Source organism: Physeter macrocephalus, chromosome 11, assembly GCF_002837175.3.
Source record: "Physeter macrocephalus isolate SW-GA chromosome 11, ASM283717v5, whole genome shotgun sequence".
In the NCBI taxonomy this organism is placed as follows: Eukaryota; Metazoa; Chordata; class Mammalia; order Artiodactyla; family Physeteridae; genus Physeter; species Physeter macrocephalus.
The window spans coordinates 42,252,070-42,274,072 of NC_041224.1; the positions used below are offsets into that span (position 1 = coordinate 42,252,070).

The 22,003-nt window shown below is 41.0% G+C and overlaps 1 protein-coding gene across 2 annotated transcripts in view; it reads right to left on the bottom strand.

Annotated features, from left to right (window-relative positions):
- The window catches only part of PDE8A (phosphodiesterase 8A), a 125,168-nt gene that overhangs the window by 86,032 nt on the left and 17,133 nt on the right, over nucleotides 1-22,003 (bottom strand). The window contains exons 2-3 of one of the 2 annotated variants that reach the window (XM_024117414.3): nucleotides 6,585-6,641; nucleotides 4,811-5,001 (exon numbers count right to left, since the gene is read on the bottom strand). In XM_024117414.3, the coding sequence (XP_023973182.1) occupies nucleotides 4,811-5,001; nucleotides 6,585-6,611 (218 nt within the window). In that variant the 5' untranslated portion in view covers nucleotides 6,612-6,641. Of the gene's footprint in view, nucleotides 1-4,810; nucleotides 5,002-6,584; nucleotides 6,642-22,003 lie in introns of those variants that run through there. The other variant, XM_024117415.3, reaches the window with a different exon arrangement.

The following is a 22,003-nucleotide window of genomic DNA, read 5'->3' on the forward strand; positions in this document are numbered from 1 at the left end:
TGTTCTCCATAGTGGCTGTATCAATTTACATTATTCCCACCAGCAGTGCAAGAGGGTTCCCTTTTCTCCACACCCTCTCCAGCATTTATTGTTTCTAGAGTTTTTGATGATGGCCAATCTGACCGGTGTGAGATGATATCTCATTGTCGTTTTGATTTGCATTTCTCTAATGATTAATGATGTTGAGCATTCTTTCATGTGTTTGTTGGCGATCTGTATATCTTCTTTGGAGAAATGTCTATTTAGTTCTTCTGCCCATTTTTGGATTGGGTTGTTTGTTTTTTTGTTATTGAGCTGCAAGAGTTGCTTATAAATTTTGGATATTAGTCCTTTGTCAGTTGCTTCGTTTGCAAATATTTTCTCCCATTCTGAGGGTTGACATGACTCTTTTTGAATGATGGTTTTCTCAGGGTATATGCCCAGTAGTGGGATGGCTGGGTCGTATAGCAGTTCTATGTCTAGTATTTTAAGGAACCTCCATACTGTTCTCCACAGTGGCTGTATCAATCTACATTCCCACCAACAGTGCAAGAGGGTTCCCTTTTCTCCACACCCTCTCCAGCATTTATTGTTTGTAGATTTTTTGATGATGGCCATTCTGACTAGTGTGAGGTGATACCTCATTGTAGTTTTGATTTGCATTTCTCTAATGATTAGTGATGTTGAGCATCCTTTCACGTCAACACAGACTTAATTCTGTTAACGTATATTGGGTTTCTATGCAGTGCTTTACTTCCTCCATCTCCCTTTATAAAAATCTTCCCTTTCATTACAGAGCCCTGCTCCTGTTGCACAGAGGACTAGCTCTTCATTTCTTCTGAGTACACTAAGCATATGTCTTCTAAAAGGTTCTTCAGTTTCTTATAGAAAACAATTTTCTTTGTCTTCAGGCTGTTCTTTCCCCCTCCATAATTTGGCAGCTTTTTGGTCCCCTTCTTTATTCTTGAACAGGAGCAACATCAACCCAGGCAGAGTGTCTGCAGCACAGATGGTCAGAGGAATCTCCCTTGCACCCCTTTGCTGGACCCTTGGGGTTAGCAGCCGTCCTCCTCTGAGGTCTGGACCTGCAGATCAGGTCAACAGGTGCAAGTTCGTGCTCAGAGAGCGCTGCCAGCAGGCATGCATGGCTCTGCTGCACAGAGGGGACTCCTGGCCTGCTCTCTGCCATTCTCTGGCTAAGCCTGAGAACTGATGCAGTTTGCTGTTTTGAAACTGCAATATGTGAAGGAATGTTCCCAGGCTCCTTATGCCTCTGCCCCTTCTTACAACATGGTAGGAAAAACCACATCTTTGTCCATCTCCCTCTGCTCCCTGTCTTGGGTTTCCTAGTGGATATAGAAAGTAATTCACAGAAGTGATGGTGCTCGGCTCTGGTCAGTGCAACTCCAGCATCCCAGGCTCAGCAGGACACAGTGGGAGTACAGCAAAGTCTCTTCCCACTTCCTTCCTGCAGGGCCATTGGAATTTCAGCTTCAGAGGCTGAAGTATGCAGAGGACATTTCAGGAACAGGCTTCTTTATTGGTCCCCATAGCACAAGAGATACAGTGAGAATCCCTGTCCTTTTCTGTCTCCCAACTTCTGACATATCTGTCATCTTATCTTTGGTTCATTCATTGCTGTGGTCAGTTTTTGTCTCTACAGGAAGTTGGGAGGAGGCCCTGACCTCAGCCTCACAGCTGGCTGACAGGCCTCCGCTCCTTCCATCTCCTCCTCCACTCTCCAGGCGGCAGCCACAGTGCTCTGGCAGTGCGCTCCGGCCACTCCCCTGCGTAGAATACGTAGACTACGCCAGGGTCTCAACTGCCTACAGGGCAGACTCCAAAGCCTTTGGCTCAGCACACAAGGCCCTCCAGATCAGGCTCGTCTGCTGCTCCAGCCTCACCCTGAGCCAGGGCCCGTACCTGCTGGATCCAGAAGCCACCTGACACCAGGCAGAGGAGCCCTGGACACCCCGCCCGGTCCTACACATGCTGCTTGCTCCACCCAGAATGTTTTCTCCATCGTCTTTCCTTTCAGAACTCCCACTTATCCTTTGGGACTCAACTCAAACACCCCCTTGTGAAGCCCTCCTAGACACAGGCACCTGCAGCATACCTCCTCTGTGGGTATCTATGAGCTGTGCTGAAATCGCTCGCTTGCCCCCGCCAACAAAAGCATTTGTTCCTCAGAGGCAAGAGCCATGTCTTACTCACCTATGTAGCTCTGGTAACAAGCACAGTGTCCTGAACCAAGAAGACCTGCCAAGTAGGGTTCCCTCAACTGGTGAGTTTGAAAATATCGCAGACACAGAATATCTAACCTTTAGTAAGGCATCTGATAAGGAGTGTAAGGAGTTCCACGTGTCCCCAATAGAGATACAGCTGAATGCTAATCATTTAGACAAATCAGCAACTGATGAAAAACCGTTCACAGGGGGTGTTGATCAGGTATCCCAAAAGGAAGAAGAAGGGACAGATGGGGCTCTGCCAGGGCTAAGGTCTCTTAGTGAGCAGTGTAAGTGGAGAGAGAGGGCGAGCAGGTTCAGGAGGGACAGCCTGGAAAGATTCCTTGAAGGAACAGTCCACAGTGGGCAGGCACCCTTAAAAGGGATGATCTTAAGGGAGATAAACAGTTAAGGGCCAGAACTGAGATGAAACTGACTAGGAAAGTAAATCAGGGCCCACTCTTTTCTCTAGAAAACTCACTACAAATGGCACAAGGACTCCCCCCGCCCCTTGTCTCCAAATCCTCAGCCAACAAGACAAAAGTGATGTGGTAGAACACAGCTAGCGAGAAAGACTTCAGATTCTTGGCCAGGGCTGTGACACAGCTGTCAGGAAAGGAGCGTGACCGGGGGTGCCTTTGTAGAGGTCTGCTCTCTGGCTAACACAGGGGGGTGACGGCTCTGCTTACTCTACGCTCATCTACCCAAACCCGTGAGCTTTTTGGTTCAGGAGCCACGCCTACGAGAGATCTTGATTGGAAGAAGGTACTCAGAGGAGGCCTCCTTGGTGGGGCTGGAATATGAAACCACACTCTGTGAGGAGCCGCTGACAGCAGTGAGGCTGTGCTCCAACCAGAAAAGACCACTCCTGTCCTCAAATGTTGGAAATCTGGGGCCAAATATGGACAGAGCTGAACTCAACATGGAGGAGAACTTATGAAACTCAGAACTCTCCCTTGGGAAACCCTAACCCCCCCTCAGAGGCTGGATGGAGGATGGCGGGGACTTGGTAGAAGCCATGCACTCATGACAGTCTAAGCTTCTCTAAAACCACAAGTTAAGCAACCCAGGTCACTGTCTCTGTTTTAAAACTGTATAAGTTGTAAATTTATAAATTTGCTGAATGAGTTACCCTATTTGTTTAGAATATTCCCAAAATGTGTAAAAACAGTACTTTCTCCTCCTTCAAAAAGTGGAGTATAATTGTATGTTATGTGTATTTTACCACAATAAAAAAAAAGGAGACCATAACTACCACAACTTAGTTTTTCTTTTATAACACAGGACGGTCTAGCAGAGCCATCTTTATGAGTATGAATGTCATTGTCCAGCACATACCTGTGGCCAGGTTTGGACCTGGACAAGACTGTGAAGGAAGCCAAGTTGTCCTCAGCACCTCACCCCCCTTCACCTTTTCTGTTTGGGCTCTTTGGCTCTCCTTAGATATTTCTCCTGCCTAGCAGCAGTCTACCAAGACTAAAAGCACCACGTAACTAAGATATTTTCTTCCCTTCCTCTGAGTGCTATCCATCAAATGCTAGAGAGAGGAAGGATCTTGGAAACCAAGTGTTCCAAATTTACAGCTGAGAAAACACATCCTCAGAAAAGACAGAGAGTTACCCAAAGGCAGCTGGGCAAGGGAAGAGCCGAGCATAGGACCCAGGGTCAGAGCTCTCTCCACATCTCCACATCCCTCATGGGTGTGCTGTCAGATAACACGTCAAACAAATCTGGGCTACGGTGACAATGGCTAACTGCCATCAACCAGACAGAAATAGGAAAGGAACACAGGCAGCATGGCAGGCAACACAGAGCAAGGCCAGAGGGAAGCTTTACTGGAGGTGGATCACACCTGGGTAAAAGCCACCTCATCTGACTACGTGAAAGGTGAACTCTCAAGTACATGGAAATCACCATGTACCTGTAAACAACCTTCTGATAGGATGTCATTTTCCTGTCAGCTCAGTTTTTAACCCCTGTTATATTTGGTTTTCAATCTTTTCTATCTCCTAAAAGTCAACATTTAAATGTCCTTAAAATTAATACATTATAAAATTTTACATTATATTAAAATTATGATTTGTATTCCCCCAAATAAAAGTTTTCTTTTAAATAAAATTGATATTTCACTTTTGCCTTGCTTCCATCAGCAGCAAATGACTTTCTTTAGAAAGTACTTTTCTTAGATTTATGTCTGCTACCCAAATTCTCTCATGATATTGATATTCTACAAGTATGAGAAACAAGGCACATACACCTAACATTAGAAGACAATTTTCAAATTTTTTATAACTTTAAAAACATCTAGAAAACTATAATAACTCTTGTTACAGTACTATACAGGTGACAGTTGTGGTTAATTACATACAGGATTTCATCTTAACCCTTAACGGTTCACATTCAGATTTTCTTTCTGTTTTAAGCAAAGCAAAACAAAACAAAAGAGATAGAGATCCCTCCTAGAAATAATAATATTCTAATGTCTTGCTTATTTTACTTGCGTGGAAGGCAACTTAAAAGACACTGAATTTAACCTAATGTATTTGGGGCTGCGTTTACTGTCACAAATGCCAGCGGGACTCTTGAGGCCTGAGTCTCAGGCTTACCTGCACAGCACCTCCCCGTCCAGCTGTTGGGGATTTCTGTGGTCAATGATGATGATGTCATGATGTTTGTCCAGGTAACAGGCAAGGGCCGTCTGAGCCTCCTTGATAACTGTACACTTAAACCCTGCTTTTTCACATGCCCTACAGAATCCATTACACTGCTTATCTTCTTTGGGAAACACTAAAAGTACCTGAATCAAAAAAGCATGAACACTTTTAAAAAAAAAAAAAAAAGGTGTCGTTAGAATTGTCATTTCTTAACAAGCCACAGAAAACTCCCAAGTGTTTTCAAGGCAAGTACACAGATGTGAGCATAACGATCTGTTGAGTAAATCCTTTTCCTACATGTAACTCTGGGACATTATCACTCAGCTCCCTGAAATGAGTGCTATTCTATCTGTTCTTAGTCTGAAAGTCAGTGCATGGATCATATGCTTATTTCTTTTGCTAATAAGCCCACTAAGAACTCAACAAAGACTTAAATACTTTATCTTAAAACTGAATCAATTAAAAACCACACATATTTATTTTAGTTTACAGTAAGTTAACTAGGTAAAGTCCTTAGATGGCAAACACCAATATTTCAGTCAAACTCCCAGAATAGTTAATACTTTAAATAATACATTTAAATATTCTGACTCAAGACTTTACGTAATTCCTCCAAGTTAAATTAAAAAATTACTTTGATTATAAGAGAGGAGACTTAAAGTAGACCAAAACGTTACAATTCAAAAACTGCCCGTTTAGTGACACAGGAATAGCACCAGGTGCAAGAGACAGCTGGCTGTCCTCGCACCTGGCCTGGATGCGCAAAGCCTGCGTCTGCTGCCTTTCCCCTGCTCGGCCAAGCCCCTACACCAAACCTGGGGCAGGAGCGCACTGCTCCATCACTTCACACTCAGACTGACTAACGGGGGGCAACTGTGGTACGTGGTACAGTCAAGGTGGGACAGACTAAGGGAAAGAGACTGCAAAGCTGACAGAAACCTCATTCCCCAAGACTCAGTCCCGCTAAGCTTACCCAGGTGCACAGATACCACAAGTGCAAAGAGTTAAGAGAGCACATTTCTTTTGTGCTGCGCAGCATGTGGGATCTTAGTTCCCTGACCAGGGATCAAGCCCAGGCCCCCTGCACTGGGAGCGTGGAGTCTTAACCACTGGACCACCAGGGAAGTCCCAAGAGCACATTTATGCCAGTCCTTTTCACATTTTAAAAAATGTAACAGTGAGCATGAGATTGTGTACAGGAAGTAACGCTGGAGCTAAATTTCAATTGGTTATTTTGTTTAAGATTTTGGATTAGAAAACTTATATTTTCTCTCTGCTACAGCTGATTCAGTAACAGAGAGTAGACCATGCTTTTACTCTCTATATTGGAAAATTTCAAACCTACAAAAAGTCATGAATGACGACAATAAATGTTAGAACACCCTTCTAGTTTCATCAATTGTTAACATTTTGCCACCTTTGCTTTCTCTCTCTCCACATACGTACACACATACACACACACACACACAATTATACATATTATTTTATTGCTGAACCTTTTAAAGTAGGTTGCAGACATTTCATCTCTAAATACCTCAATGTGTATTTCTAAGAAAAGTACATTCCCTGATATAACTGTAGTACTGCTATCAAGTTCAGGGAATTCAACATTGATCCAATATTTTATCTAAAACAGAAGATTATTTTCAATGTATAACTTTAGACCCTCTCCCTCTCAGTCTTTAAAGAAAATCAAGGTGAAAATTACAGCATGGTACATTATTACCTGGAGCTGATCTGGATGAAATCTCATGGGGCCAAACTGTATATCAGCTACTGCTACCTGCAAGAAAAAGATCTGCTTAAAAATGAAAAGAAAAAAAAAGATAAGCTTGCTTAAATTTTTCTCTCTCTCATCAGTGCCACAGATGAAAATGAAATTTCTACTCTAGAGAAAAATTCTTATTAGACACAGGGATCTCAGTTATCTCCTTATAAACCCCAGGAAAGGTGGAGAGCAGAGAAGGACACATAAAATGAGTCTGATCCCGGCTTTTCTTTTCCTAGCTGTGTGTGACTCTAAGTGAATTACCCAACCTTCGGCCTCAATTCCTCATGTGTCACAGAGATCACGTGAGATTACAATATAAAGAGCCCCCAAAGATTAGACACCGAACACTGGTTTCTTCCATGTCTACTCCCATCTTTCCCCTGATGGACAATGAAATCTTACATCTAAAATGGCACCAAAAAAATGAAATCCAGCTATCAGAACCATGGGACCTCAAAGACTCCTTGTTGAGAAACGGTTAACACTTTCATTTTACAGACAAACACAGTGCTTATCAATAAATGCTTATTGGGAAATTCCCTGGTGGTCCAGTGGTTAGGACTCTGTACTCTCACTGCTAGGGGGCCTGGGTTTGATCCCTGTTCGGGGAACTAATATCCCACAAGCCTCACGGCGCAGCCAAAAAAAAAAGAAGAAGAAGCTTATCTATTTGAGAACTTAACACCAATACACAAAGATAAATACAGTGTCATAACCAAACCCCAACAAGTAATAGAATCATAGCTCCAATGGAGGGCTCAGCATATACTGGGCACTGTGCTAAGGGCTGGACATACGTTATCTCGCTGAACCTTTGCAACATGCTGAGAGTTTACATTGGAAAGCTGAGGTTCCAAGTACTTTGTTTAAGGCCACACAGCAGCAAGTGGCCGCTGGGATTCCAATGACCAGTCTGTTTAGTTCTATAAACTGTGCTGCAAACCCAGGGCCACAGGAAGGTTTGGGAAGTCTGTGCACTGCACAAAGGAGCACAAGGGAGGGAGAATGGAGAGCTAAAATCCAGCCCCAAGCCATGAACCCCGGCCTTGGGTTGCTACCTGGAGGAAGAGCCACATTTTGCAATTTTTCCAGAAACACTGTATACATGTGTTGAGGGGATCCCTATCCTACTCCAGGCCTCTGGGTGACGGTGTGATTTCATACCTAAAACACAGCAGCAGCAGAACTAGATCTATAAACCTTCCCACAACATACTTCCTAACTGCCTGCCACCTCCCATCTCTCCCCTTAAGCAGTGATCTCTCCTACAGTAAACACATGCAACAAAACTTCCTTAGTGATGGAGGAAGTCTGTGTATATTTTTAACTGCTAGAAGCTGATGTCTACTAATTATGGGACACGGGCTCAGTTTCTGATTTGCTTTGTAGTAACTTCATCTCTCAGAAGATGTAAGAATGAGGGTCGCTACTACTCTAGACCTGAGACTGAGGAGGAGGGCTTTGCAGTAGGATGGAAGGGTGAACACAGACATCCCACAGCACCGTCTATCCTCCAGAGCTGGGCGGTCACAGGCCGGCGTCATCAAGAGGCACAACTGGATGCCAAAGCTAGAATTTCTGACAGAATATGATCCAGGAGGTCCAAGAGAGTCTTAAAAGAGAGAGATGTGCTCTACATAATCATACTCCCACAGTGCAGCGAGAAGGAAGGCAAGAGGCACCGAGAGAGACCAATCTGAACAATGACATTTTGTTGGTTTTTATGCACAAAGTTTAAAGAAATGAATGAATGAAAGAACAAGAAATGATACAGGCCTACTGCTTGGAGAAGACAGTGAAACTACTCAGGAAAAAGAAAGAGAAGGAAGAAAATGACAGGAAAAAGAAAAAGAAGGGAAATCATTTTGCTGATTTTCTACAGTGTTGGGGCAGGGTGGAGTTGCACAAAAGAAACCAGAAAACCCATCAACAGGAGGGCTGTGCCACTGCCCATGATGAAGCGGTTGTTGGACAGCACTTGGGTCCTCTGTGTGAATCGGTGGCTGCAGCCTCTCACAGAGGATACTCATGAAATTTGCTATGAAGGATCAAGGAGACAAAAGATAAAGTCTGAACGGAGAGAAAGAAAATATTTATGAATATCGTAAAAACATATACTAGGTCACAAAGAAAACTTTAAAACATATTCCTTGTACAGCTTTTATTTCCAACCATAAGGCAATCAAACCAAAATTAAAAACATAAGTTAAGAAATACCCCCTCCTTGGAAATTTTTAAACTCATATAACTGCCGGATCAGAGAGGGAAATGCAAACTATGCCTACAGATTGCTTGGAAAATAATAAAAATGAGAATATCATGTAATAAAACCTACAGGATACTAGTAAATTTTACTCAGAGGCAAAATTCACAGTCTTAGATCTTTCTGTCATGAAACAAGAATTAAGTAAACATACTAAGCTTTCAAATCACTAAATTTGAGAAAGTCAACAGTACAAACTTAAGGAAACCAGGAGGAGAAAAATAAGCTAAAGGCTATAATAATTAATAAAACTTTAAAATGTTAACGACTAGCTTGATTTTAAAAAATACATACTATATAGTGTCAGTCACAAGCTGAGAGACAAGATAAAAGAATGGACGGCTATATGCTAACACATATATATGCAATCTAAAAAAAAAAAAAGTGGTTCTGAAGAACCTAGGGGCAAAACAGGAATAAAGTCATAGATGTAGAGAATGGACTTGAGGAAACAGGGAGGGGGAAGGGTAAGCTGGGACAAAGTGAGAGAGTGGCACTGACATATATACCCTACCAAATGTAAAACAGATAGCTAGTGGGAAGCAGCTGCATAGCACAGGGAGATCAGCTCATGCTTTGTGACCACCTAGAGGGGTGGGATAGGGAGGGTGGGAGGGAGACGCAAGAGGTAGGGGATATGGGGATATGTGTATACGTATAGCTGATTTACCTTGTTATACAGCAGCAACTAACACAACAACATAAAGCAATTATACTCTGATGAAGATGTTAAATAAATAAATAAATAAATAAACAAACAAATAAATAAAAAGAATGGACAGCTAAGGGCAAAAGTCTCATTCTTCCTGGGAAAACAATTCTGAGTACATGGTCTACACCCAAAGTGGGTGAAATAACTTTTACAAACAAAGAACAGCATAACTTTATGATCTCAGCTTGTAAAAATAACTCACCACCACATTAATTCTAAGAAATAAAAGAAGCTATAGATTAATTTTTTTAAGAGCATGGATTCTACCTCAGTATAATTTTAGCAGTATCATTTTAAAACATTAATGTTTCAGCAATTCTATTTTACCATTGAATACTACCTTTATTTACTTAATTAGATTGCATTTTAACCTTACATCCTGTCTACGGGGTATATCCGGCTCTCAGGACCTCTGTCAAGCGGTGTCCCAGCAGAGCCGGACAACTACTTACCACTGCCCCCCCCCAAAATAACCACCACCAGGAAATCTGATGACATTACTCAGTGAGCAGACGTCAGCAGTGGGCCCTCAAAGAGTAAACAACTTCCCAACAGCTCTGGATAAGGGGATCGGAACTACTAGAATTCGTGCATTCATCCTTTCTTTGTGTATGAAAATCATAATCAAACTGGCCTAATGCTTCAGGCCATAGGCCTCTTAATAATTATTTATTTTTCACATTAATATTTAGAAGGGAATAGTCATTTTCAAATCAGTTTTAATAACAGCTTTCAGCTTCAAAAGCAACTGATATTTTTAGGTAATACAGGAACAATAACATATTCATGAATTGATATCAGTAATTATACAAGTTGCTGAATTTAGTCTTTTGGGTTTTCAAATATTTATATATTTATTAAGATTTATTGTTTAAAAAAGACTGTTAAATTGGGATATCAGATAAGGATGATGTCTGTTTGTATTTTATTATTTTAAAGTAATTTTTTGTTAATATGGCTGATGGAAATCTGAAATACATTATTATTAGACACCTTGATGAACCACCTATCAGTTTTCTTTCGTTTGCCTAACTGACCTAACTGCAGGGCAAAGTTACTGTGTTACGAATCTTGATCACCAGTGGGGGTAGGAGAGGAAAGAGATATATAATTCCAACCTGCCTAAATATTCTACTCCCCTGACCCTCCCTATTCCTTGCCTGCTTTTTTTTTTTCTGCAGCTTTAGTTACCATTTGCCCCACTACATATTTTATTATCTTCTAATTAAAGGAGCATCTCTCCCATGAGAATGCAAGTTCTACAAAGACAGGGATTATCTGCTTTATTTATTGCTATATTTCTAATACCCAAAACAGTGCCTAGCACATGGCAGACATTCAAAAAATACTTCTGAATGAATGTTTACTCAACAGCTAATCTTTTTATTCTCTGTATTTAAATTTTTATTTTATTAAGTCTTTTGAAAATGTAATATATTTATTTTTTAACATCTTTATTGGAGTATAATTGCTTTACAATGAGCTAATCTTTTTGAACCAATCATTTATCTAAAAATCATACTCATACCAGCTTATACATATACACATGTATATAATACAGCACTTCCAGTTTTCAGAGTATTTTCATATATATTTTATATTGTAAAGGAACACACAGGAAGGAAGCAATCTTAGGAAAAGCCTAAGCACTAGGAACCACAAAAGAATCATGTGATCTATCTTTTTCCTATATTCCTTTATTAGAAACAGAAAGTTATGCTGGGATCAATTTATATTAACTGTTTACAAACCTAGGAACTATAGTAAAGACATAAATCAGATTTTGTCTTGAGCCATACTGTCCCTCCAGGCTTTCCCTGTACAGCCAGTGGCCATCTTGTCTCTGTCTCTCTGGGCAAAGAGTGGTAAATTGATCAAAGGGGCACAGTTCTTAGGTGGGGAGAGTCAAAATTAACCCAGACATTTGTGGACCACCTACTTACTATGTTATAAGCCAAGCACAGAGGTAGGTACTGGGAGTGCAAAGACCAAATGCCTACCCTGTCCTGAGTAGGAGCAGGGGAAAACGTAAATTATGACAACATGGTGCAGATTTAATATAGAAAGAAGGTGTCTAATATGTGCTAGATACTTTGCTTCCAATCATATTTAAATCCAATTTAGTCCTTACCCTATGAGTAAGGGAAGCTCATTAACTCCATTTTATTGATGACCAAACTGAAGCTCAGAGCCGTATTATTAAGGCGCTGGTAAGTGGCAATGGTGGGAACTGGGCCCAATTCACAGGAACTTAATTCCTGTGGTCTTTTTTTAAAAAATAATAATAAATTTATTTATTTATTTTTGGCTGCATTGGGTCTTCGTTGCTGCGCGCAGGCTTTCTCTAGTTGCGGCGAGCAGGGGCTACTCTTTTTTTTTTTTTAAATCATAATAGAATTTTTTTTTTAAAGAAGATGTTGGGGATAGGAGTTTATTAATTAATTAATTTATTTTTGCATGTTGGGTCTTCGTTTCTGTGCGAGGGCTTTCTCTAGTTGTGGCAAGCAGGGGCCACTCTTCATCGCGGTGCGTGGGCCTCTACTCTTCGTTGCGGTGCGCGGGTTTCTCATTGCGGTGGCTTCTCTTGTTGCGGAGCACGGGCTCTAGGCGCGTAGGCTTCAGTAGTTGTGGCTCGCGGGCTCTAGAGCGTAGGCTCAGTAGTTGTGGCACACAGACTTAGTCGCTCCGCAGCATGTGGGATCTTCCTGGACCAGGGTGTGAACCCGTGTCCCCTGCATTGGCAGGCGGATTCTTAACCACTGCGCCACCAGGGAAGCCCCCTGTGGTCTTTTCATGCTTCACTGGGAAAGGCCTAAAGTTACCTGACCCTAACTTGTATCTAGCTGAAATAAGACCAAGAACCTGGAAAGCAGCATCCATCCATTTGACAAATCTTTGTTGAACACTCACTATGTGTCAGATGGTTTCCTAGGCACTGGGCATTCAACAGAGAACAAGACAGATAATATTGCTACACAGCAGGGAGGGGTTTGACGGAGAGTAACTGGGTTGCTGTTTTGACTCGGAGTCAAGGAAGGCCACTCTGAGGTGGCACTGTGGAAGGCGAGATCTGAATGATGAGGAGTCAGCCACGCTGGGAGTGGAGGAGGGAGCACCAGGCAAAGCACAGGCCCAAGGTGGGAACAGCGTGGACATTTGAGGAAAGGAGGGGGAAGAGTGCCGAGATAAGCTCACGGCTAGGCAGGAGCGGTAAGATGCGGAGCTTTCTAAGCCACAACAAGAAAACTGGGTTTTATTCTAAATTTCATGAAGAGCCACTAGAAAGTTTTATAGACGGGAATGATATGATCTGATTTTTATTTTTTTAAAAGATCCCTTTGGGGACTTCCCTGGCAGTGCAGTGGTTAAGACTCTACGCTCCCAATGCAGGGGGCCCGGGTTTGACCCCTGGTCAGGGAACTAAGATCCTGCATACCGTGCAGTGCAGCCAATAATAATAACAATAAAATAAATTAATGAATGATCCCTTTGGCTACCTGTGGAGAACAGTCAGTGAGAGAGTGAGAGTAGAGGCAAAGAGACAGTAAGGAAGCTTCTGTAGTAGTCCATGTGAGAGAGGATGGTAGCCTGGCCTAGCAGTTGCCATGGAGATGAGTAGATGAATCTGGGGTGTGTTTTGGAGGTGGAGTGATCAGGACTTGCTGATGGACAGAACACAACGAAATCCACCGATTCCCAGACCAGAGTTCTGATATCTGACTTGAAGTTTTATGTCAGTGTTGTGTGGAAATTTGTGGTTCTGCAGGGCATCCTAATAGAAGCTGGTGTGGATCTGCTTGGTCCTTTCCAGATCCACCCACAAGATGGCACCAAGGTCTACCCTGAGGCAAAGCTCCTTCCTAGCTGCTTCCCCTGGTCCTTCTCCCAGAGCAAGCAAAATACTCCATTATCCATCCTCAATGTCCCTGTCTCTTTTTTCTCCCCTTACCTGGTCTTAATATGCCCTTCAGTCAATTTAAACAGCACATATTTACAAGAAGCCTTTTATATGTTACCTCAATTGGATGCCAAAATCAAGTCACATGCTAGGGTGAAACTGTTCAGGTCCTTTTTTCCCAAACCCATAGTGCTGGGCAAATAATGGTGTCTGGATTAAATGAACTATTCAAAGAGCTTATCACAATTCCTGACAGTGAGCAAATGCCCAATAAATTCTAAATATCTACAGAAAAGGTTTTCCAAGAAGTTTTTGCTATGAAACTATAATTTTACACACACAGAGGCATTTTTAAAACTATATTTTTCCAAAGAGCTGTTTCTTTCAGAGCACTTAGGAAATCTCTAATAAGAACCATTAACATCACAGTACCTTGAAATACTGTACAAAATAGGACCCCCACTTCTTAAATATTATATTAATGTAGTTGATACAGGGGACAAATAAAGGTTTTCTAGAAACCCTGCAAGAAGACTGCCTCTGAAGGTGAAAACAGAATCAACCCAAAAAAATTGAGGATAGCCAACTGAAGGATTAACCCAACCCATGAGCCTCTCTTTCACTGTGTCAGTGAAATTTAAGAATCCTCAAATCCAACCGCAGAAATCTAGCTGTAACATCATGGAGGCAAGACCAGAATCTACTTCTTCCCCACCCCCTCCAAAAAGAGAAGACTGACCACTTGGATCTTCCCGTCAGAATGAGGAGGGTATACAGGCAGCCCAGGAGAGGGAAGCCAGAGGTTGAGAACTCAGTGCTATTGATTCAGCTCCCTCCCAGAGAAAAACTGAATCCAGCAGGCATGGATGATCTAGATATCAAAAGGAATATTCCTAACTTACAAATTAATAAATTAGTATCCTGCCTCTCTCTGGGACAAGTCTATTTCAGGCGTATTTACATTTATCAGTCATGTTTATCTCACACCCTGCACACTCAGACAGCAGTGAGCCTTATTCAGAAGGCTCCACAGCTGCTTGCCCGCCTACCTGACCACTCCCAACAACCCGACTGCAAGCCCCAGCCTAGATTTTACTGGGTTAGCTTAATGGACCTCAATGCTGTCTGAAGGGGATTACACTGAGAATGACAACCCATGCAACACAGTGAATTATCCAGAATCATCCAAACTTCCCTTCACCAGTATTCCTGAGGTGGGACACATAGGGGTTTGAACTCTGACCCCTCTCCCCTAAGAAACTGTAACTTTAGGCAAGTTTCTTCACTTTGCTAAATCTCACCTGGAAATTAGTGACTGTGAAGATGAAATGAGTAACGGATATGCAGCTCTCTGCATGGTGCCTGGCATACAGTTAAGTGCTCCATAGCGAGTAGCCATTATCACTAGTGAAAGGGGATGCATAAGCATTCACGATGCCCCTGGTTTGGTTCTAGAGCAATGAAGAAATCCTTACTAGGTATGGAAGCTAAAAACGTAGGTTTTGACAGAAAGTGGGTTTCCAAACTGAAAGTTGTGGCACGCAGGCCCTAGAGTGCTCAGACTTCAGCAGTTGCAGCGCGTGGGCTCAGCAGTTGTGGCTCGCAGGCTCTAGAGCGCAGGCTCAGTAGCTGTGGTGCAAGGGCTTAGTTGCTCCGCGGCATGTGGGATCTTCCCAGACCAGGGCTCGAACCCATGCCCCCTGCATTGGCAGGCAGATTCTTAATCACTGCACCACCAGGGAAGTCCTAAGGTAAAATCTTGACCAGAAGTTGTCTGGTATTGATATTTTTTAAATGTATATCTACATCCTCCAAACTAAATACATTTTTAAGACTTTTTTCAGAGTAGTTTTGGGTTTAAAACAAAATTAAGAGGGAGGTACAAAGATTTCTATTATACCCCCTGCCCCCACACAGGCACAGCCTCTGTCATCATTAACATCACTCACCAGAACATTTTTTAACCAAGGACGAACCTACACTGACACATCATAATCACCCCAAATCCATACTTTAACTTAGGGTTCACTCTTGGTGTTGTACATTCTATGGGTTTGGACAAATATACAGTGATGTGTATCCATCATTATAATATCCTAAAGAGTATTTTCACTGTCCTAAAAATCCTCTGTACTCTACCTGTTCATCTCTCCCCACCCCCTACCACTGGCACCCCCTACCATTTATCTTCTTATTGTCTCCATAGTTTTTTGCCTTTTCTAGACTACCATATAGTTGGAATCATACATGTAGCCTTTTCATACTGGCTTCTTTCACTTAGTAATACGGATTTAAGGTTCCTCCATGTCTTTTTTGTGGCTTGATAGCTCATTTCCTTTTAGTACTGAATAATATTCCACTGTCTGGAGGTACCAAAATTTATCCATTCACCTACTGGAGGACATCTTGGTTGCTTCTAAGTTTTGACACTTATGAATAAAGCTGCTATAAACATCCTTGTGCAGGTGTTTGTATAGATATGTTTTCAACTACTTTGGGTAAATACCAAGGAGAGCAACTGCTAGATCGTATGATAAGAGTATGTTTAGTTTTGTAAGAAACTGCCAATCTGTCTTCCAAAGTGGCTATGCCATTTTGCATTCCCCCTACCACTGTTTGCACCCTCCAACCCCGTTGCTCCACATCCTTGTCAGCATTTGGTGTTGTCGGTGTTCCAGATTTTGGCCATTTAAATAGGTGTAGAGTAGTATCTTACTGTTGTTTTAATCTGCATTTCCCTGATGACACATGATGTTGGGCATCTTTTCATATGCTTATTTGCCATCTGTATATCTTCTTCGGAGGTGGCTGTTAAGGTCTTTGGCCCATTTTTTAATCAGACTGTTCATTTTCTAATTGTTGAGTTTTTAAGAGTTCTTTATATATTTTGGACACCAGTCTCTTATCAGACACATCTTTTGCAAATATTTTTCCCAGTCTGTGGCTTGTCTTCTAATTCTTTTGATATTATCTTTCACAGAGCAGAAGTTTTTAATTTTAATGAAGTCCAGCATATCAATTCTTTCTTTCATGGATTACATCTTTGGTGTTGTATCTAAAAAAGCATCACTATAACCAAGGTCATCTAGATCTTCTTCTACGTTATCTTCTAGGAGTTTTATAGTTTTACATTTTACTTTTAGGCCTATGATCCACCTTGAGTTAATTTTTGTGAAGGGTGTGACATCTGTATCTAAATTCATTATTTTGGATATGGATGTCCAGTTGTTCCAGCACCATTTGTTGAAGTGACTATCTTTGTTCCATTGTATTGCCTTTGCCACTTTGTCAAAGATCAGTTGGCTATATTTATGTATGTCTATTTCTGGGCTTCCAACTTTGTTCTTTAATATTGTATAGCTATTCTGGGTCTTTTGCCTCTCCATATAAATGCTTTAATCATTTTGTCAATATCCATAAAGTAACTTGCTGAGATTTTGACTGGGATTGCATTGAATCTATAAATCAAGTTGGGAAGAACTGACATCTTGACAGTATTGAGTCTCCCTACCCACAAACATGGAATCTCTCTCCATTTACTTGGTTCATCTTTGATTTTGTTCAGAATTTTTTAGTTTTCCTCATATAGATCTTGCACATATTTTGTTAGATTTATACCAAAGTTTTTTATTTGTTTTTGGGGTGCTAATGTAAATGGTATTGTGTTTTCATTTTCAAATTCTGCTTGCTCATTGTTAGTATATAGGAAAGCAATTGACTTCTGTATATTAGCCGTGTATCCTGCAACCTTGCTATAATCACTTACTAGTTTCCGGAGTTCTTCTGTCTGTTGTTTTGGATTTTCTATACAGACAATCATGTCATCTGTGAACAATGACAGTTTTATGTCTTCCTTCCCAAGCTGTATACCTTTTATATCCTTTTCTTCACTTTTTGCATTAGCAAGGACTTTCAGTATGATGTTAAAAAGAAGTGGTGAGAGGGGACATCATTACCCTGTACCTGATCTTAAAAGGAAAAGCTTCAAGTTTCTCACCATTAAGTATGATATGAGCTGTAGGTTTTTTGCAGATATTCTTTACCCAGTTGAGGGAGTTTCCCTCTACTCCTAGTTCGCTGAGCGACTTATCATGAATGGGTTTTGGATTCTGTCAAATGTTTTCTCTATCTACTGATATGATCATGTGATTTTTCTTTTTTAGTTAGTTGAAGTTGTGGATTAATTAATTTTCTGATTAGGATCACTCTCGTGTACCTGGGTCTGTTTATATCTTTTTTATTTGATTTGCTAATATTTTGTTGAAAAATTTTGCATCTATGTTCAGGAGAGATGTTGGTCTACAGTTTTCTTTTCTTGTAATGTCTTTGTCTGGTTTTGGCATGAGGGAAATGCTGGCTTCATAGAATGAGTTAGAAAGTATTCCCTCTCCTTCTATATTCTGAAAGAGATTGGAGAGAACTGGTATAATTTCTTCCTTAAATGTTTGGTAGAAATGATCATATGGTTTTTATTCCTCAGTTTGTTGATGTGGTGTATCACACTGATTGATTTGCGAATACTGAAGAATCTTTGCATCCCTGGGATAAATCCCACTTGATCATGGTGTATGATCCTTTTAAAGTATTGTTGGATTCAGACTGCTAGTATTTTGTTGAGGATTTCTGCGTCTATGTTCATCAGTGATATTGGCCTATAATTTTCTTTTTTGTGGTATCTTTGTCTGTTTTTGGTATCAGGGTGATGATGGCCTCACAGATGAGTTTGGGAGTATTCCTTCCTCTGCAATTTTTTGGAATAGTTTCAGAAGGAGAGGTGTTAACTCTTCTCTAAATGTTGATAGAATTCGCCTGTGAAGCCATTTGGTCCTGGACTTTTGTTTGTTGGGAGGTTTTGGTTTTTGTTTTTCCTTGGCTGTGCTGCTGCACAGCTTGCGGGATCTTAGTTCCCCGACCAGGGACTGAATCTGGGCCCTTGGCAGTGAAAGCGCAGTCTTAACCACTGGACCGCCAGGGAATTCCCTTGTTGGGAGTTTTTTAATCACAGTTTCAATGTCAGTACTTGTGATTGGTCAGTTCATATTTTCTATTTCTTCCTGGTTCAGTCTTGGAAGGTTGTACCTTTCTAAGAATTTGTCCATTTCTTCCAGGTTGTCCATTTTATTGGCACATAGTTGCCTGTAGTAGTCTCTAATGATCCTTTGTATTTCTGTGGTGTCCATTGTAACTTCTCCTTTTTCAGTTCGAGCCCTCTCCCTTTTTTTCTTGATGAGTCTGGCTAAAGGTTTACGAATTTTGTTTATCTTTTCAAAGAACCAGCTTTTAGTTTCATTAATCTTTTCTATTGTTTTCTTCGTTTCTATTTCACTTATTTCTGCTCTGATCTTTATATATTTCCTTCTACTGACTTTGGGTTTTGTTTCTTCTTCTCTCTCTAGTCGCTTTAGGTGTAAGGTTAGTTTGTTTATTTGTGATTTTTCTTGTTTCCTGAGATAAGATTGTACAGTATTGCTATAAACTTCCCTGTTAGTACTGCTTTTGCTATGTCCCATAGGTTTTTGGATCATCATGCTTATGTTTTCATTTGTCTCTAGGTATTTTTTGATTTCCTCTTTGACTTCTTCAGTGATCCACTGGTTGTTTAGTAGCATACTGCTTAGCCTCCATGTGTTTGTGGTTTTTACAGCTTTCTTCTTGTAGTTGATTTCTAATCTCAAAGTACTGTGGTCAGAAAAGATGGCTGATATTTTTTCAATTTTCTTAAGTTTCCTGAGACTCGCTTTGTGGCCCAACACACGATCAATCCTGGAGAATGTTCCATGTGCACTGGAGAAAAATGTGCATTCTGCTGCTTTTGGATGCAATGCTCTATAAATATCAATTAAGTCCATCTGGTTTAATGTGTAATTTAAGGCCTGTGCTTACTTATTTTCTGTCTGGATGATCTGTCCACTGATGAAAGTAGGGTGTTAAAGTCCCCCACTATTATTGTGTTACTGTCGATTTCTCCTTTTATGACTGTTAATATTTGCCTTATATAGTGAGGTGCTCCTATGTTGGGTGCATATATATTTATAATTGTTGTATCTTCTTCTTGAATTGATCCCTTGATCATTACGTAGTGTCCTTCTTTGGAAGAATCAATATTGTCAAAATGACGATACCACCCAAGGCAATCTACAGATTCAATGCAATCCCTATCAAATTACCAATGGCATTTTTCACAGAACTAGAACAAAAAAATCTTAAAATTTGTATGGAGACACAAAAGATCCCGAATAGCCAAAGCAATCTTCAGAAAGAAAAACAGAGTTGGAGGAATCAGGCGCCTGGACTTCAGACTATACTAAAAGCTACAGTCATCAAAACGAATTGGTACTGGCACAGAAACAGAAATACAGATCAGTGGAACAGGACAGAAAGCCCAGAAATAAACCCACACACACCTACGGTCAATTAATCTACAACAAAGGAGGCAAGACTATACAATGGAGAAAAGACAGTCTCTTCAATAAATGGTGCTGGTAAAACTGGACAGCTACACTTAAAAATAAATGAAATTAGAACATTCTTTAACACCATACACAAAAGTAAACTCAAAATGGATTAAAGACCTAAATTTAAGACTGGATACTATAAAACTCTTAGAGGAAAATATAGGCAGAACACTCTCTGACAAAAATTGCAGCAATATCTTTTTCAATCCGTCTCCTAGAGTAATGGAAATAAAAACAAAATAAACAAATGGGACCTAATTAAACTCAAAGGTTTTTACATAGCTAAGGAAACCATAAACAAAATGAAAAGACAATCCACAGAATGGGAGAAAATATTTGCAAACAATGTAACTGACAAGGGATTAGTCTCCAAAATTTACAAACAGCTCATGCTGTTTAATATCAAAAAAACAAACAACCTAATCAAAAAATGGGCAGAAGACCTGAATAGACATTTCTCTAAAGAAGACATACAGATGGCCAAGAGGCACAAGAAAAGATGCTCAACATCGCTAATTATTAGAGAAATGCAAATCAAAACTACAATGAGAGAGCACCTCACACCAGTCAGAATGGTCATCATCAAAAAATCTACAAACAATAAATGCTGGCGAGGGTGTGGAGAAAAGGGAACTCTCCTACACTGTTGGTGGGAATGTAAACTGGTATACCCACTATGGAGAACAGTATGGAGGTACCTTAAAAAACTAAAAATAGAGCTACCATATGATCCTGCAATCCCACTCATAGGCATATATCCAGAGGAAACCATGGTTTGAAAGGATACATGCACCCCAATGTTCACTGCAGCGCTGTCTACAATATCCAAGACATGGAAGCAACCTAAATGTCCATTGACAGATGAATGGATAAGAAGATGTGGTACATGGACTTCCCTGGTGGCGCAGTGGTTAAGAATCTGCCTGCCAATGCAGGGGACACAGGTTTGAGTCCTGGTCCGGGAAGATCCCACATGCTGTGGAGCAACTAAGCCCATGCGCCATAACTACGGAGCCTGCGCTCTAGAGCCCGTGAGCCACAACTACTGAGCCCATGTGCCACAACTACTGAAGCCCGAACGCCTAGAGCCCGTGCTCCCAAACAAGAGAAGCCACTGCAATGAGAAGCCTGCGCACCACAACGAAGAGTAGCCCCCTCTTGCCGCAACTAGAGAAAGCCCGCACGCAGCAACAAAGACCCAATGCAGCCAAAAATAAATTAATTTTTTTTTAAAAAAGAAGAAGATGTGGTACATATATACAATGGAATATTACTCGGCCATTGTAAAGAATGAAATAATGGGACTCCCCTGGTGGCGCAGTGTATAAGACTCCATGCTCCCAACGCAGGGGGCCCAGGTTCGATCCTCCCTGGTGAGGGAACTAGATCCCACATGCATGACACATCTAAGAGTTTGCATGTCACAACTAAGAAGCCCGCGTGCCGCAACTAAGGAGGTGGCAAGCCTCAACTAAGGAGCCCACCTGCCACAACTGAGGAGCCCACGTGCTGCAACTAAGTAGCTGGTGAGCTGCAACTAAAGAGCCCATGAGCCACAACTAAGGAGCCCGCCAGCCGCAACTAAGACCCAGTGCAACCAAATAAATAAATAAATAAAAGAATGAAATAATGCCATTTGCAGCAACATGGATGGACCTGGAAATTATCATACTAAGTGAAGTAAGTCAGACAAAGACAAATGTCATATCATATTGCTTATGTGCAGAATCTATTAAAAAAACAATACAAATAAGCTTATTTACAAAACACAGACAGACTCACAGACTTAGAGAATGAATTTATGGTTACCAGGAGGGAAGGGTGGAGAGGAGGGATAGACTGGGAGTTTGGGATTGACATGTACTCACTGCTATATTTAAAATAGATAACCAACAAGGACCTATGGTATAGCACAGGGAACTGTGCTCAATATACTGTAATAACCTAAATTGGAAAAGAATTTGAAAAAGAATAGATACATGTATATGTATAACTGAATCACTTTGCTGTATACCTGAAACTAACACAACATTGTTAATCAACTAT